Raw genomic sequence first — 14,675 nt, 5'->3', positions numbered from 1 at the left:
AATGTGATATAATCCAAGCAGACATAATACAAAAACATCTGCAATAAAACAATCTTAAGCAATTTATGGTTAAAGTGGGTGCTTCTCAAAAAATAGTTTTACAGTCAACAATACCTAGCATTTTGTGGATTTTAGAGAGGATTAAAAACTAAGAAAAGATTACATCTCTGACAATTCTAACAGAAGAAAAAGTGTTAAATGTGTATGTTTATTAAAATGTGTATGTTTATTATAATCTCTAGATATTAAGCTGTATCCAGTAACAAACAGTTTTGCTTTAACTTTCATTTCTATTGTTTACAAACACAGGCTGAAAAGGTTTAAACATTTCAAGTACCTTAGCATCTTCAATATCTTTCTTAATCTCAGCCACAAAACACATTGTGTAATTCAGTAGGATAAAATGGCCCTAATTATTTTCCCCTAATCCAAATAAAGCACTATTTCTGAAAGATATTAGGTTTAAACCATAAGGCAGGTCTCACAACTTGTTTCCCATGAACCAGCTGAATTAATGCAAGTCTGTGGACTTCCTGATCCAGATTATCCTGTTTTCTTCATCTGAATAAGATTAAATTAGGTGGAATAATGTAACTGCAAATATTCAAGTGATTTGTTTTCAGATGAATGAAGACTATAGAAATAAGGAAGGGAATGCATTTGGTAGAGAGTAAATTAAGTAGAAATGACTTTACATAAAAAAACCCAATCTGCTTAACCTGTGTGGTCCCTTTCCTGCATTAGGATTTCAGGTAATAAGACATGTTCTAGAGAGTGACTTGCATTTTTTTTTTAATGTTTATTTTTGAGAGAGAGAGAGAGAGAGAGAGAGAGAGAGAGAGAGAGAGAGACAGAGCACAAGCAGGGGTGGGCAGAGAGAAAGGGAGACACAGAATCCGAAGCAGGCACCAGGTTCTGAGCTGTCAGCACAGGGCACGACATGGGGCTCAAACTCCTGAACCGTGAGATCATGACCTGAACCAAAGTCAGATGCTCAACAGACTGAGCCACACAGATGCCCCAGGAGTGAATTGCATTTTGACTACCATTAACATTCTGGCACTATTTACAGCGTGTAAGTAAACTTCTGTACATGGCACAGATGGATAGAAGTTATAATTGTACTTCCAAAGCTTTTCCTATTTGACTTGTGATTTCTTAAGGATCAAAGCCTTATATTTTTGGATATTCCACAAATATGCAAAGTTGGTGCTCCGTAAGAATGTGGAATGAATTAGTTCTGTACTTTATGATAAAGCTACAGGATTTGTTTAGGGCTTTAAGTAACACCAGGTTTTATTTACACAACAAAAAGACTAGTACAAGAATGTTCACAGCAGTTTTAATCATAATAGCCCAAACTGGAAACAACTCACATAGCCATCAAAGGAAAAGTGAATAAGCCAATTGTGGTCAAACCACACAATGAATAACACACAATTAGCAATAACAAGGAATGAACAATAGACACGTGCAACAATATGGATGAATCTCCAGAATATGCTGAGCAAAAGAAGCAGACACAAGACTGTATACTGTATGATTCTAGTTACATGAAATTCTAGAACAGGAAATGTCATGGGGACAGACATTAGAATAGTGGTTACTGGGGAGGGGGTATTCATTGGGAAGGAGTATGAGAGAATTTTGGGGGCAATGAGAAGTTCTATCTGTCTAGAGGTGTAGGTGATATGGGGATACATGGTTACATGGGCATTTGTCAAAACTCACTGAATCTTACATTTCAGATTAGAGCACTTTTAAGTGAAAAAGTCAGAAAGAAGAAAAACAAATACTGTATGATATCACTTATATGTGGAATCTAAAAAAGCCAAACTTAGAGACTAGAATGGTGGTTACCAGGGACTAGGGGGAAAGAGGAGATGTTGGTCAAAGGGTACAAACTTCCAGTAATATGATGAATAAGTTCTAGGGATCTAACATGCAGCATAGTGACTACAGTTAATAATACCCTATTATGTACTCGGAAGTTGCTAAGAGAGCAGATCATAAATGTTCTCACCACAAAAAAGAAATGGTAATCACTATGCAATATGTATTGTATCAGATCAACACATTTTACACCTTAAACTTACACAATGTTATGTGTCAATTATAGATATCTCATGAAGCTGAGACCAAAAAAAAAAAAAGAAATTTGCAAATGCTACAAAAAAGGATTACGGCATTTCACTGTATATAAATTACAAACAGATAAAAAGATGAGAAAGTCTCAATTTTGGGTGGGTGTCTAGGAAGAGAGTGGGAGGAAAACAGTTTTTGCTGTACACTCTTGTACCTTTTGAACATACTGTGTGCGTCTACTAATGATTTTTAAATGTGGTTTTATCCTTCTACTTCAAACCTGTTATATTTCTAAAATGACATAAAAATTACCAGTTACAATTTTTAACTCAAGGGAGAGCTTCTTTAAGCTTTTACATTTCTGATATTGCACTAAAAAATATGAACAATCTTTGATCGCTCTTACCTCCGTGGCTGATAACTTTTTTATAGGGTTCAATTGCCTTCATATCAACCCTGTGGTCCTGTTCTCCAATTCTGAACATACGCCAGCGTCGTCCATCTTCTTTTTCCTCTGCTGCTGTGTATTCGGTAATTGAGCCTTTCCTAATAATTTCAGTAGTTTTGGGCTTTGGAAGATCATCTGTCAAAATAAAAGGTTTTTGAATCACAAATTGTTACTTATAAATAACAAATAAAAATAAAATTGCATGTTAACCACTTTACTATCTAATTAGACTGTTCAGAGAATTTTTCATTATACCTTCTGTGGAATTTTTAAGTGTTCTATAATAGAGGAAAAGGCTTCTTGCTCTTCGTATGAGGCCATTTTATGCTTTTGGAAAACATGGTTAACTCTTTTTGTATTGCTTAATTCAGAAAGCACCTAATCACAGTGCAGTGTATATTCATGAGTCCAAAAAAGATAATTCACACAACCATCAAAATCTTAGCATACTGGCCTTACAATACTGTTCTAGATTCTACTTACAACATTGTTCTTGGTAGTTACCACTATAGGTTATTTACAATAACTAACTGAGAGCAAACTGGTTTTTGTTATTGAGCACATAAATTACTCCCCAAACATTGTAATACCAGATAGAAAGTGGTTAACTAGTCAATGATTATTTCTCATTTGATCAATTTTATTAAGCATATATTTACTGAAAAAATTCTGACGTGTACATGCAAAAGTCTATTTTGAATTGACATTAGCCAAAGCAGAAGCACCAATGATTAGGTGTAATTTATATTTCAAGATTGCATTTTAGTGGATTTTAAATGAAGAAATGATTTTCAAAATTTTAGTATCATAGTCCTTACCAAAAGATGGGGGAGGGGGAACCTACTGCATGTTAGCTGTTTGTTTCCAAGATAAAGCTGTTAACGGAAAATATCCTTCCAGGAAATGACTACAGCAGCATTAAAGAAAGAAGAGACAAAACACATAGGCAGAAAACTATTTCAGTATCTTTTAAAAAAAACTGCTATAACTGGACTGCTTAGTGAACCAGTAAAACAGGGAAGAAAAAAGGAACAAAGATACAGCATATCAAGGATCTTACTCTTCACTTCAGATAAGACACAAAGTGCCGAACAGTGCTTTGCAATGAAAATCATTCTAAGGATGAAACCCACAAACAACTATACAACTATACTGTACACAGCAATTATGTCATTAAAGAAAGCATCCAAAGCAACAGACATGCCAACTCCTTTGAATTCTAAATAACTAATAATCAGGAATATAAAGTTTGAAGACTAAAGTATACATAATTCAAGCTGGTTGTTTATACAGTGTAGGCAAACCTAATTAAAAAAAACTCCCTTCAAAGCTCCCTCTCTGCAAATCCTTAATTACTTGTAGCATATTCCCTAAATTACATGTCTCTTCAAAGCTTTTCTTGCTTAGATCATTGACTGAATAAAAGAACATGCCATAATTATCAAGTGATATTTCGGAAGCAACATGAGAAAACATAACTTTACAATACTGGGCAATTAAGAAAAAAAAAATTAAGCCACCTGTGTAATCTACTAAAAACAGTTTTGAAACATAAGAATATTCAGCGTTAGCAGTACTTCACATCTTAGTAACAAATACAGTAGGAACTTTAAAGAATAACATGCTATTTCAACAAAATCCCTTCGTCACTGATTTTGGGTTCATGCTCAAGTTTTAAGTTTTTCCAATTATCCTAATACGAAACTGCTACTCAAAAAACACATATGCATACAGAGACAAACATTTATTAATAAAAGTTAGATAAAAACAATGAAGCATTTACCTTCCCACTCAAATTCATTACTGTTCTCTGATGGCGTGTCTAAGCCATCTAAGTCAATCTCTCCACTTTCATCCAAATCATCTGACAGCACAGAGCCATCACTAGGATCCAGGGTCAGGCTAATGTCTGGGGCCATGAGTTTCTTTCTCACCTTATTTCCATTAAGTTCTAGTGAGCATGGAACGGGTAAAAGAAAAAAAAAGGTGAAAAATAGATTAGAAGGATTGTTTACATGCTCAAGTTGAGTAAGAGAAAAATTTTAATCACTTCATTCTTGAGGAAAATTAACATTAATCAGACACAATCCCAAAGCATTAATTTACGAACTTTGGATTTTGATCATTATTGTTTCTACATCATGGCAAGATGACATACTCCAACAAGGATATATCTTTTTAAATAACAGAGGCAGATCTTACAACCAACTCTTACTACTAAAAATGAACTCCTCTCAACTTTTTATTGTAGAAATTTCCAAAAACCAAGGGTAGGTCTTTGGAAAGTTATAATTTCCAAAGCATTCCAAACATGCTTTCTTAAACATTCAACTCATTCTTTGGCTCCCTATAATAGAACAAAAAGTGAGTATATATATATATATATATATATATATTTTTTTTTTTTTTTGCTTGACAAAGAAATGTGTTAAAAAATAGCACAAAGCCTATCATTTCATTGAAACCAAAATGTCAAGTTCTTACCAGGCTGGCTCTCTGGTCCAGTTACAGCTAATATATCTGCTTCCATACTATCATCCTCTGGTAAAGGTCTAGAAGACACAGACATAATTTTTATTTCACAAATTAAGAAAATTTTTTTTGAAGTTAAAAGAACTATTAAAAATATAGAACCAATTATGTGGAAAACTGAATAGAGTGGTTTCTTAAGCTTCAGTAATTTACAAACCACTTTTAAAGAAAATTTCAGACTGTTGGAGATGACTTACATATTTAAATAAATAACACATAAAAGTAGATACAAATTCCTTATCTAATTCCTCTTGAATACAACTATACAACAATTCTAAAAATTATAAACAACCTAAAAAATATATAATTCAAACGCAGGAATTTAATGTGACATATGATACAATGGGTGATGAAGGTAAATTGTCCCTCACATGGAAGGATGGTGATGATGGCTACAATTCTTTTGAGCTTAGTATTTCTACATTACTATTATCCCCATGTGTTATGCAATGGCTTGGTATTCCCACCAGCTGTCCTTATTCCCACTGCTAAGGGACCTTTCTATGCACTGGGATGGTCTTCTAACCAGGAAGGTATGGAAGCATCATTTACATACAAGATCTGCCTCTGCCCTTTTTCTCTTAACCCAGCTGGTGTCAATACCATTGTAAACACAAATGCAAACATATCAAGGTAGCTAGCTAGATGATCTAAAAAAAAAAAAAAACACCTTATTTATTTAATAAATTTTTTCTTAAAATAGAAACACAAAATTTAATAATTCTTACAGACATTTAAAGACTCCCTTCTCCCAGGAACCCCTTAGACTCTAAGAAATACCACATTAAAGCATTTTTTTTATAATAACAAAAATTTTGAAATTTAAATCTTGAAAACAAAAATGAAAGATTATAGAAAATCACATATATTTAGTTGGAATATAAGATACAAGAGAATTCATCTAACTGTTGGACGGGAACTCTCATTTTCTAGTATCAAATGAATACCTTTCAATACTGGGCTGTTTCTTCTTTTTTTTTTTTTTTTTTTAATGTGTATTTACTTTTGAGAGAGAGAGAGAGAGAGAGACAGAGAGAGAGAGAACACGAGCATGAGATGTGGAGGGGCAGAGAGAGAGGGAGACACAGAATCTGAAGTAGGCTCCAGGCTCTTAGCTGTCAGCACAGAGCATGACACAGGGCTCGAACCCACGAACTGCAAGGTTATGATCTGAGCCAAAGTCAGATACTTAACCGACTGAGCCACCCAGGTGCCCCTCAATACTGGGCTTCTTTAAGAAACTCAATATTCATTTAGTAAGTGACATCTCAATAAAGAGATTTTGAAGTTTTGTTTTAAATTTTCTTTTAAAAGTATTGCTCACATTGGAAAATCTTCATCTTGCCATTCTTCCTTAAGTTCCACACCTTCCATCCTCAGCTTAGATTCAATATCAACTACAAGCTCCTGATAATCCAGAGAGCCAATGTCCTGTGAAAAGAGAAAAATTTATAACAACATATCTTCCATTTTATTTTTTAACCGCTTAAAAGGCATAATAATCTTGTACCTTAGTTCACACCTCCACCCTGGTTGTGAAATCAATTTACTGGGTTTCAACTACTATTAAAAAAAAAAAAAAAAAGAATGAGAATGAAGAACGGTGTGTGTGTGTATATATATCCACACACATATATACATATATATACATATATACATATGTATACACATATGTGTATGTATATGTATACAAATATGTATATGTATACACATATACATATATATGTATGTGGACATATATACATATACATATATATATATATATTCTAGCAAAGTGCTATTTGTAGTAAGGGTATTGTGCAGTGAAAATATTTGTTTTCAGTTACATAAATGCATGTGTATCCCAGGCTGTGATTTAAAATTTATTAAATATTTTGACCTATGCAGAAAAATTATGCAATTTTAGGGGGAAGGCACAATGAATAAAAAGTAAATATATTCTCTACTCTAGACCCATAATTTTCTGTCATGTGGATGGAGGCTGATTCTAGAAATCGACAGTAAATCGCATTTACATTCATGATGGCACTAAAGCCAAGTGATATGTGTGCTGTATTTTTTTTTAACTGAGGTATAATTAACATTTTTGAATTGAAGTACAATAAACAACATGTGTGCTGTTTTCTATATTTCCTCCCGTACAGTTTCAATGCCATAATTCTGGAGGTATTTAAAGAAGGCTATTTAGTAATTATCCAGTAAATTAATTTTGATTTGCCTCATATCTACACTAAACTTTTCTCATACAGTTCAGCATAAGTTTTCAGACATTTAGTGAATATTTCTATTGATGCATCTACATGTGTTAACCTAGGCCATTAAATTTTAGTTTGTCTGAGGAAGGGTGTGGGGCCAACATCCTTATTTTACAAAGTGAAGAACCTAGAGATTGGTTTGGTTGATGGAATAAGAAACAGAGGTTTAAGTATATTATTTAAGAAGTCATAAAGATCAACTGGTTAATGAGTGCAACAAAAAACTGACAACTTTAGGGGGAAGAGGTATAAATGAGTATTCAGTTGAATTACATTAGACCAAGTCAATAGATGACTAAAGGTATTTTTTGAAAAAGTAATAAAACATGTATTTCTTAATAGGAAGTATCACTAGAAGTATTAAAAACAAAGCAAAAAGCGGTTGGCCCCAGAAGAAAGAGGGTGAGATGGGGAGAATGACTGATGCATTTCATAGTAAATCCTAAACTATTTGACTTTTAAAATCATGTATATATAACTTTTAAAAATACTTATCAAATAAAACAAAAGGTGACAGTCATTCACATTCACTTCAATTAGTCTTCTAAAACAACATGGAAGGATCTCAAGGATATAATGCTAAGTAAAGTGTCAGTCAGAGAAAGACAAATACGTGGACAAATACATCATATGTGGAATTTAAGAAACAAAACAAATGAACGAAGTAAAAAGAGAGAAACAAAAAACTCCGAGTCTTAAAAATAGAGAACTGGTGGGGAGGTGGGTGAGGGATGGGTGAAAGAGGTGAAGGGGATTAAGGGTACACTCATCATGATGAGCACTGAGTCATGTACAGATTTGTTCAATCACTCTACTATACAACTGAAACTGATATAATTCCAGTTAATTATACTGGAATAAATAAAGAAAGAAAGAAATAAAACAAAGACATGGTTATGGTTTATGGTTGCTTCATGTGCTGTCATTACAACAGTCAAAAGATGTACAAAGCTGGGGGCGCCTGGGTGGCTCAGTCAGTTAAGCGGCCGACTTCGGCTCAGGTCATGATCTCGCGGTCCGTGAGTTCAAGCCCCGCGTCGGGCTCTGTGCTGACAGCTCAGAGCCTGGAGCCTGTTTCAGATTCTGTATCTCCCTCTCTCTCTGCCCCTCCCCCGTTCATGCTCTGTCTCTCTCTGTCTCAAAAATAAATAAACGTTAAAAAAAAAAAAAAGATGTACAAAGCCGTACAGAAAAAGCACTGTGTTCCAGAACAACAATAAAATTAGGCAATTTTCTGAGGTGTTAGATTTCACATGGCAAACTAAATTTATATCTCTGCCAAGTTTGAATTCTTACCTCTGCTCAAAGAAAGGTTTCACACATTCTCAAAAGGTTTAAATTTTCGAGGACACGCTTTCAAGTACAGAAAAAATGGCAAATGCTATCTTTTCCTCACTAACATATTTGCTTGGAAAACTCAGTATTTATATATAGGAGTAAGGGATTTTTAACTCTTTGGGAAAACAATGAGCGAGGCAATGTTGAGTAGAGAAGAAAATAAACAGAAAAGGGATACCTACCTTACCAATCTCTTCTATTTAAGACACAGAACTAGTGTAAAAGACCCCAAAATTATGGTCAACAAGCCCAAATACTTAATGCTTATTGCCCTAGAAACTGATGCTCAAGAAGACTGAAACACTTTGTTAATACAGGTTTAAAACTGTCTCTTTCAAATTCTTAATTTTTTAAATTAATTTTTTTTAATTTACATCCAAATTAGTTAGCATATAGTTCAAATTTTTAATTTTTAACATTTTAATTTACTCCTCAATGTTTTCTCAAGTCTTTTATAATCACATTAAAGTGAACTAATATACTTCCTAAATTCAATAATCAGAAAAAGTTTCCATTATTTTGTCTCGCCTTTTTGCCAGGTGTTGGAAAAATGCCAGGATGTTCTTGGTGTCTTTTTCAAATATCCCACATACTCAGAAAAATATTTAATATCTCAAAAACAAAAGCAGAGACTGAAAGTGCTATCACTATATTCCCAACACCTAGCACAATGCCTGGCACACAAGCCTGTAAATATCAGTTACATGAATAAATACTTAATTGTAGGTATGACACTGGATAGCAAGCCTTTGTGTTGCTCTACCCCTTAGGCTTATTTTTCTTATTAAACTATGTAAGTAGGCTTTCTGTTGTTTTACTCCCCAAAAAGTGTAGTGAAAATATTTAGGGCAATCCACATCCATGCAATTATCAATTTCTGATGGTAAAATTATTCCTCATTTGTAAGAGAAAATATGTAACCAGTGAAATTCGGTAAGACAAACCCTGTCCTTTCGAGCCTCTACCACAGGAACCAGTCTATCACTTGAAAAGAACTTCTCTACCCAATATAGAGCCTGAGTCCTTCAGATATCTCAGCTGATTCATTCAATTTGTACTTCAAAGTCATGAAGTACATGATGTTAATACACACAGCACATGGGCATGGATATTTAGTTTGGGGATAATTATTTAAGCTAGTTAAACAGAACCTAGAAAGAGAGATAAAGATAGATTCACTCTTGACCATTCCATCACGAATTTTAGGGAGAAAATACACTAGGTAGATAAAAAGTTTAAACAATTGAGAGAATATTGTTCTTGGAAGCACTTAATCATCAGCAGCTGTAAGAACAGGAAACAAACAAGAAAGGAGCAATATAAGCACAACCACTTTGAAGGAAATCAGGACATTGCTGACTCACAAGTTAACTGTGCCTGTTTCCCACTTTTTGTTCATAGATTTAGCAAATTAGAATGGGGAAATAACACTTTAAGATGCCATGTGTTTAAAATAACCTAATGCAACAGGAATAACTTGATTTCTCAACAGACTTGTGGTACCGGGAGAACATCATAACTTGTGCCAGTTATCAGTGGAAGTCATAGAGATAAATTCACAACAGTTGCTGACCTCAATGAGGTTAAAAATCAAGGAGAATGTATTTCCTCCTGACAGGCTCTGGAGGGAGGTGTGGTGGTAAATTCAACCAAAATGAAGAAGGGGTTTCCCTATGCAACTCAAGATTGAAAACATTAAAAGCAAAAATTAAGTATTAAGGGGCGCCTGGGTAGCTCAGTCGGTTAAACGTCCGACTTCAGCTCAGGTCACGATCTCACGGTCTGTGAGTTCGAGCCCCGGGTCGGGCTCTGTGCTGTCAGTTCACAGCCTGGAGCCTGCTTCAGATTCTGTTGTGTCCCCCTATCTCTGCCCCTCCCCCACTCACGCTCTGTCTCTCAAAAAATGAATAAACGTTAAAAAAACGAAAAAAAAATTAAGTATTAGAATCATATTTACAACTGTCTTGAGTTATAAATTATAATCTTACATGACAACTTTACTATTATGTAGTGTAACAGTTCTGCTGGAATAGGTGCTAGTAACCACCATCTACAGTTGCAGAAGGAAATGCCCAGGCAAGCCTTTCACTTCCCCATTTAAACGAAAGGGCTTCATTCTAAATATTTATGTTCATTTTGCCCTGTAAGGTTGGCAACACTGGTAGCACTATAGGAAAACACTTTAGGCCAACTTAAATGTTTACAAAGATCACCAAAACACCTACAGAAAAATCTTATATGCTTGTCACTACTTGAGAGCAGGATCATGCAGGGGTTTTTAAGAATGAAATGACACCATGATCTGTCACCTTACACCTATTAGAATGGCCATTCTCGATTCAACAAGAAATAGCAAGTGCTGGCAAGGGTGTGGAGAAAAAGAAGCCCTTGTGCACTGCTGGTAGGATTGTGAATTGGTGCATCCACTGTGGAAAACAGTATGGAGGTTCCTCAAAAAATTAAAAACAGAAACACCATATGACCCAGAAATTCCACTTCTGGGTATCTATTTGAAGGAAACAAAACCACCATCTCAAAAAGATACATGCAGCCTCATGTTCACTGCAGCATTATTTACAATAGTGAAAGCAGAGAGGCAACCTATGTTTTCATCCATGAATGAATGGTAAAGGAACTGTGGCATATATATATAGAACGGAATATTATTCAGCCATAAAAAGAATGAAATCTTGACAGTCGGGACAAATGGATAGACCTTGAGGGTATTATGCTACGTAAGATAAGTCAGACAGAGAAAGACAAACACTATATGGTCTCACTTAACTTATATGTGGAATCTTAAGACACACATACACTTATATGTGGAATCTTAAAACACACATAAAACGCACACACACACACCAAATTCTTAGATGCACAGAACAGTGGTTGCCAGAAGGGAGGGGGGTTGAAGGAGTGGGCAAAATGGGTGAAGGGGGTCAAAAGGTACAAACTTCCAGTTATGAAATAAATCCTACGGATGTAACGTACAGCACAGTGTATTACAGATCTGAAAGATGCTAAGAAAATAATTCTTAAAAGTTTTTATCACAAGATAAAAATTTTTAACAATATGTGGCAATGAATGTTAAATACACTCATTGTGGTGATCATTTCCCAATATATAAAAATATCAAACCATTATTGTATGTACACCTCAAGCCAATATGATGTTATATGCCAACTGTACCTCAATTTAAAAAAAGAGTAAAATGAGATACTCTGTCAAAAATGATAACACAAAATTCAAGAAAAATTACAATGGTCTGACTCTTCTCAACATTGTGAAAATAAAGCAAAGAATAATTATGTCACCTATAAACAGTACTTTAAAAAAAAAGTTCTTAATGTTCATTTATTTCAGAGAGAGAGACGGAGCGTGAGCAGGGGAGGGGTAGAAAGAGACACAGAATCCGAAGAGAGCTCCAGGATCTGAGCTGTCAGCACAAAGCCTGACACGGGGCTTGAACTCATGAGCCGTGAGATCATGACCTGAGCTGAAGTCAGAGGCTTAACCGACTGAGTCACCACCCAGGCGCCCCTAAACAGTACTTTTATTATCAGTATGCAGAACATACTGGAGATGCTCTAAGGCCTTTACAGAGATTACAGTATAATACTGATCTCCTTATTGTAGTTATAAATATATTTTAAAAAATTTTTAAATTATTTATTTTTGAGAGAGAGAGAGCACGCGCGAGGGAGGGGCAGAAAGAGAGGGAGACAGAGAATCTCAAGCAGGCTCTGCGCTGTCAGGTCAGAGCCCGACAAGGGGCCGGAACCCACGAGTTGTGTGATCATGACCTGAACCAAAACCAAGAGTCAGACGCTTAATCGCTTAATCGCCTGAGCCATCCAGGAGCCCCTGTAGTTACAAATATTAGTTGTAATATAAAATTATAATTTTGAGGACTGCCTAGGTGGCTCAGTCGGTTCAGTGGCCAACTCTTGATTTCAGCTCAGGTCATGATCTCCAGGTTCAGAAGACTGAGCACAGTATCAGCGTGGAGCCCTCCTGGGATTCTCTCTCCCTCTCTCTCTGTCCCTCCCCCACTTGCAGTTTCCCTCTCTCAAAATAAATAAATAAACCTTTAAAAAACGATAATTTTAGAATATTACTATCATCACATTATACTAGTAATCTGCTTTACACCATGTAAGCTTAATAAGACATCTTTCCATCTACTGTTAGCCAAGGTTAATTTTTCAGAACTGGCTATATATACTTCCTTTTTTAGATGCCTTCCTGCATCCCTGATCTTACCAGCATTTCTCCAGATGGAATCTGGAGAAATACTTTCCTTTTCACATTTACTAACCACTTGCACATTCATCATCCCATATGTTCCAATCAACAACTTCTGCGAAGTATAAAACATTGGTGTTATTATCACCATTTCTTCTTTTTTTTTTTTTTTATTTATTTTTGGGACAGAGAGAGACAGAGCATGAACGGGGGAGGGGCAGAGAGAGAGGGAGACACAGAATCGGAAACAGGCTCCAGGCTCCGAGCCATCAGCCCAGAGCCTGACGCGGGGCTCGAACTCACGGACCGCGAGATCGTGATGTGGCTGAAGTCGGACGCTTAACCGACTGCGCCACCCAGGCGCCCCACCATTTTCTTCTTATATGTGAGGCAAACGACACTACATCCCGGTTCCCAGATTAACCCGTAGACTATTACAGCACACTGTCTCCAGTTCACCATCAACTTTATACAGAATAAGCCTGCAATGCCAGATCTGGTTACATTTAACTTCAAAGGTCCTCTAACACTTAAAGACTACAACAGCACTGACTTATGATGGTCTAGTTCAAGTTTCATGTTTGCAGAAGTGGACCTGTCATACTTCCTGTATAAGCCCAACAACGTTAGGTGGCAATTGAGGAGATTAGAAAGATTTAAGAAGAGTGTGGAGAAAATGTAAAATGACAAGAACTAAGTAAAAGATGTACAAGATCATCAAGAAGATAGTACAAAAGGTAACTAAATTGGGTAACTTCAGTTACCAACCTTATCCATTTACAAGTTGCAGAAATTCTTACACAATTTTAGAGAAAGGATGTTTAATTGAAAAAAAGTTAAGTAATTATGCATTAAGACAAACAGAGATCCTAATCAAAAAAGGTGAGGACGAAAAAAGCAACACTAAAATGCAACCACACACTTCAGCGAACTATAAGGCACTATGATTACCAGGATGAACAGGGCAAAAGCTGTGCTCTCCAAGAGCTCCAGGAACAGGCAGACAAGGTAAGTTTCAAAGCAACATAACAGACCCAAATAAACTCCTGATTTAACGTGAGCAGATCTAGTTGATCTCAAGGTGCATCAGCTACACCCAGGAAACCCAAACCGTTAAGCAAAAGGCAAAGTCTGAATTCACGCAGGAATTCGTCTTTTCACAGAGGAAGGTCTACTAAAGCTTTCATTACAAATGCCGCTTCCGCGTCTACTCCCCGAGAATATGAGGCACATCAGAAGTCCAAGTTTCTTTGTTCTGCACCAGGACTGACGCTGATCCTAAATACGGGACCAAAGGGGCCAGGTCACCGCACCCCGACTAGGGTGTGTGCAGGGGGAGCGGAAAAGGGGCAAGTTCTCTCCTGAGAACAACAGCACAAACGGCAGACGGGTGGCGGGGGGCGAGCAAGGATGGCAAAGGCAAGCAGGAGCCGAGCCAAGGGCGGGGGCCTAAGCTGGGTGGGGATCCGGGAAGCGCCTCCCGGGCAGGTTCCAAGGCGCCCCCTACACCGGATAACTCTCTGGGCTTCCTCTCTCGGGCTGTCCAGGGGACACGCGCCCCTCAGACATCCGCCCCAGGCCTGCTTCCAGCCCAGGCCCGCCGTGCCTAGTCTTCCCGGGCCGCACTCACCCCGGAGGAAGCCTTGGCCCCCTCGTCTTCTTCGCCCCTCCAGGCCGGCGACGCGGGGCTGACGGCCAGGTCGCAAGAGGTAGCGCCGAGAGGAGCCCGCTCCCCTCGGACGGCAGCGGAGACCCTGGCCCAGTCCCCTGG

At 36.8% G+C, this 14,675-nt stretch overlaps 1 protein-coding gene across 4 annotated transcripts in view; it reads right to left on the bottom strand.

The window, feature by feature from the left end:
• Window positions 1-14,675, bottom strand: part of BNIP2 (BCL2 interacting protein 2) — a 25,934-nt gene extending 11,259 nt beyond the window's left edge. For all 4 annotated transcript variants that reach the window (XM_047075031.1, XM_047075032.1, XM_047075033.1 and 1 more), the window contains exons 1-5: window positions 14,535-14,675; window positions 6,390-6,496; window positions 5,018-5,085; window positions 4,317-4,484; window positions 2,492-2,668 (exon numbers count right to left, since the gene is read on the bottom strand). In XM_047075031.1, the coding sequence (XP_046930987.1) occupies window positions 2,492-2,668; window positions 4,317-4,484; window positions 5,018-5,085; window positions 6,390-6,439 (463 nt within the window). In that variant the 5' untranslated portion in view covers window positions 6,440-6,496; window positions 14,535-14,675. The remainder of the gene's footprint in view (window positions 1-2,491; window positions 2,669-4,316; window positions 4,485-5,017; window positions 5,086-6,389; window positions 6,497-14,534) is intronic.

The sequence above is a fragment of the Lynx rufus genome, unplaced genomic scaffold, assembly GCF_022079265.1.
Source record: "Lynx rufus isolate CCGP_SWC_20201006 ecotype Redwood Valley unplaced genomic scaffold, mLynRuf1.p SCAF_13, whole genome shotgun sequence".
In the NCBI taxonomy this organism is placed as follows: domain Eukaryota; kingdom Metazoa; phylum Chordata; class Mammalia; order Carnivora; family Felidae; genus Lynx; species Lynx rufus.
This window is presented reverse-complemented; position numbering and strand designations above follow the sequence as displayed.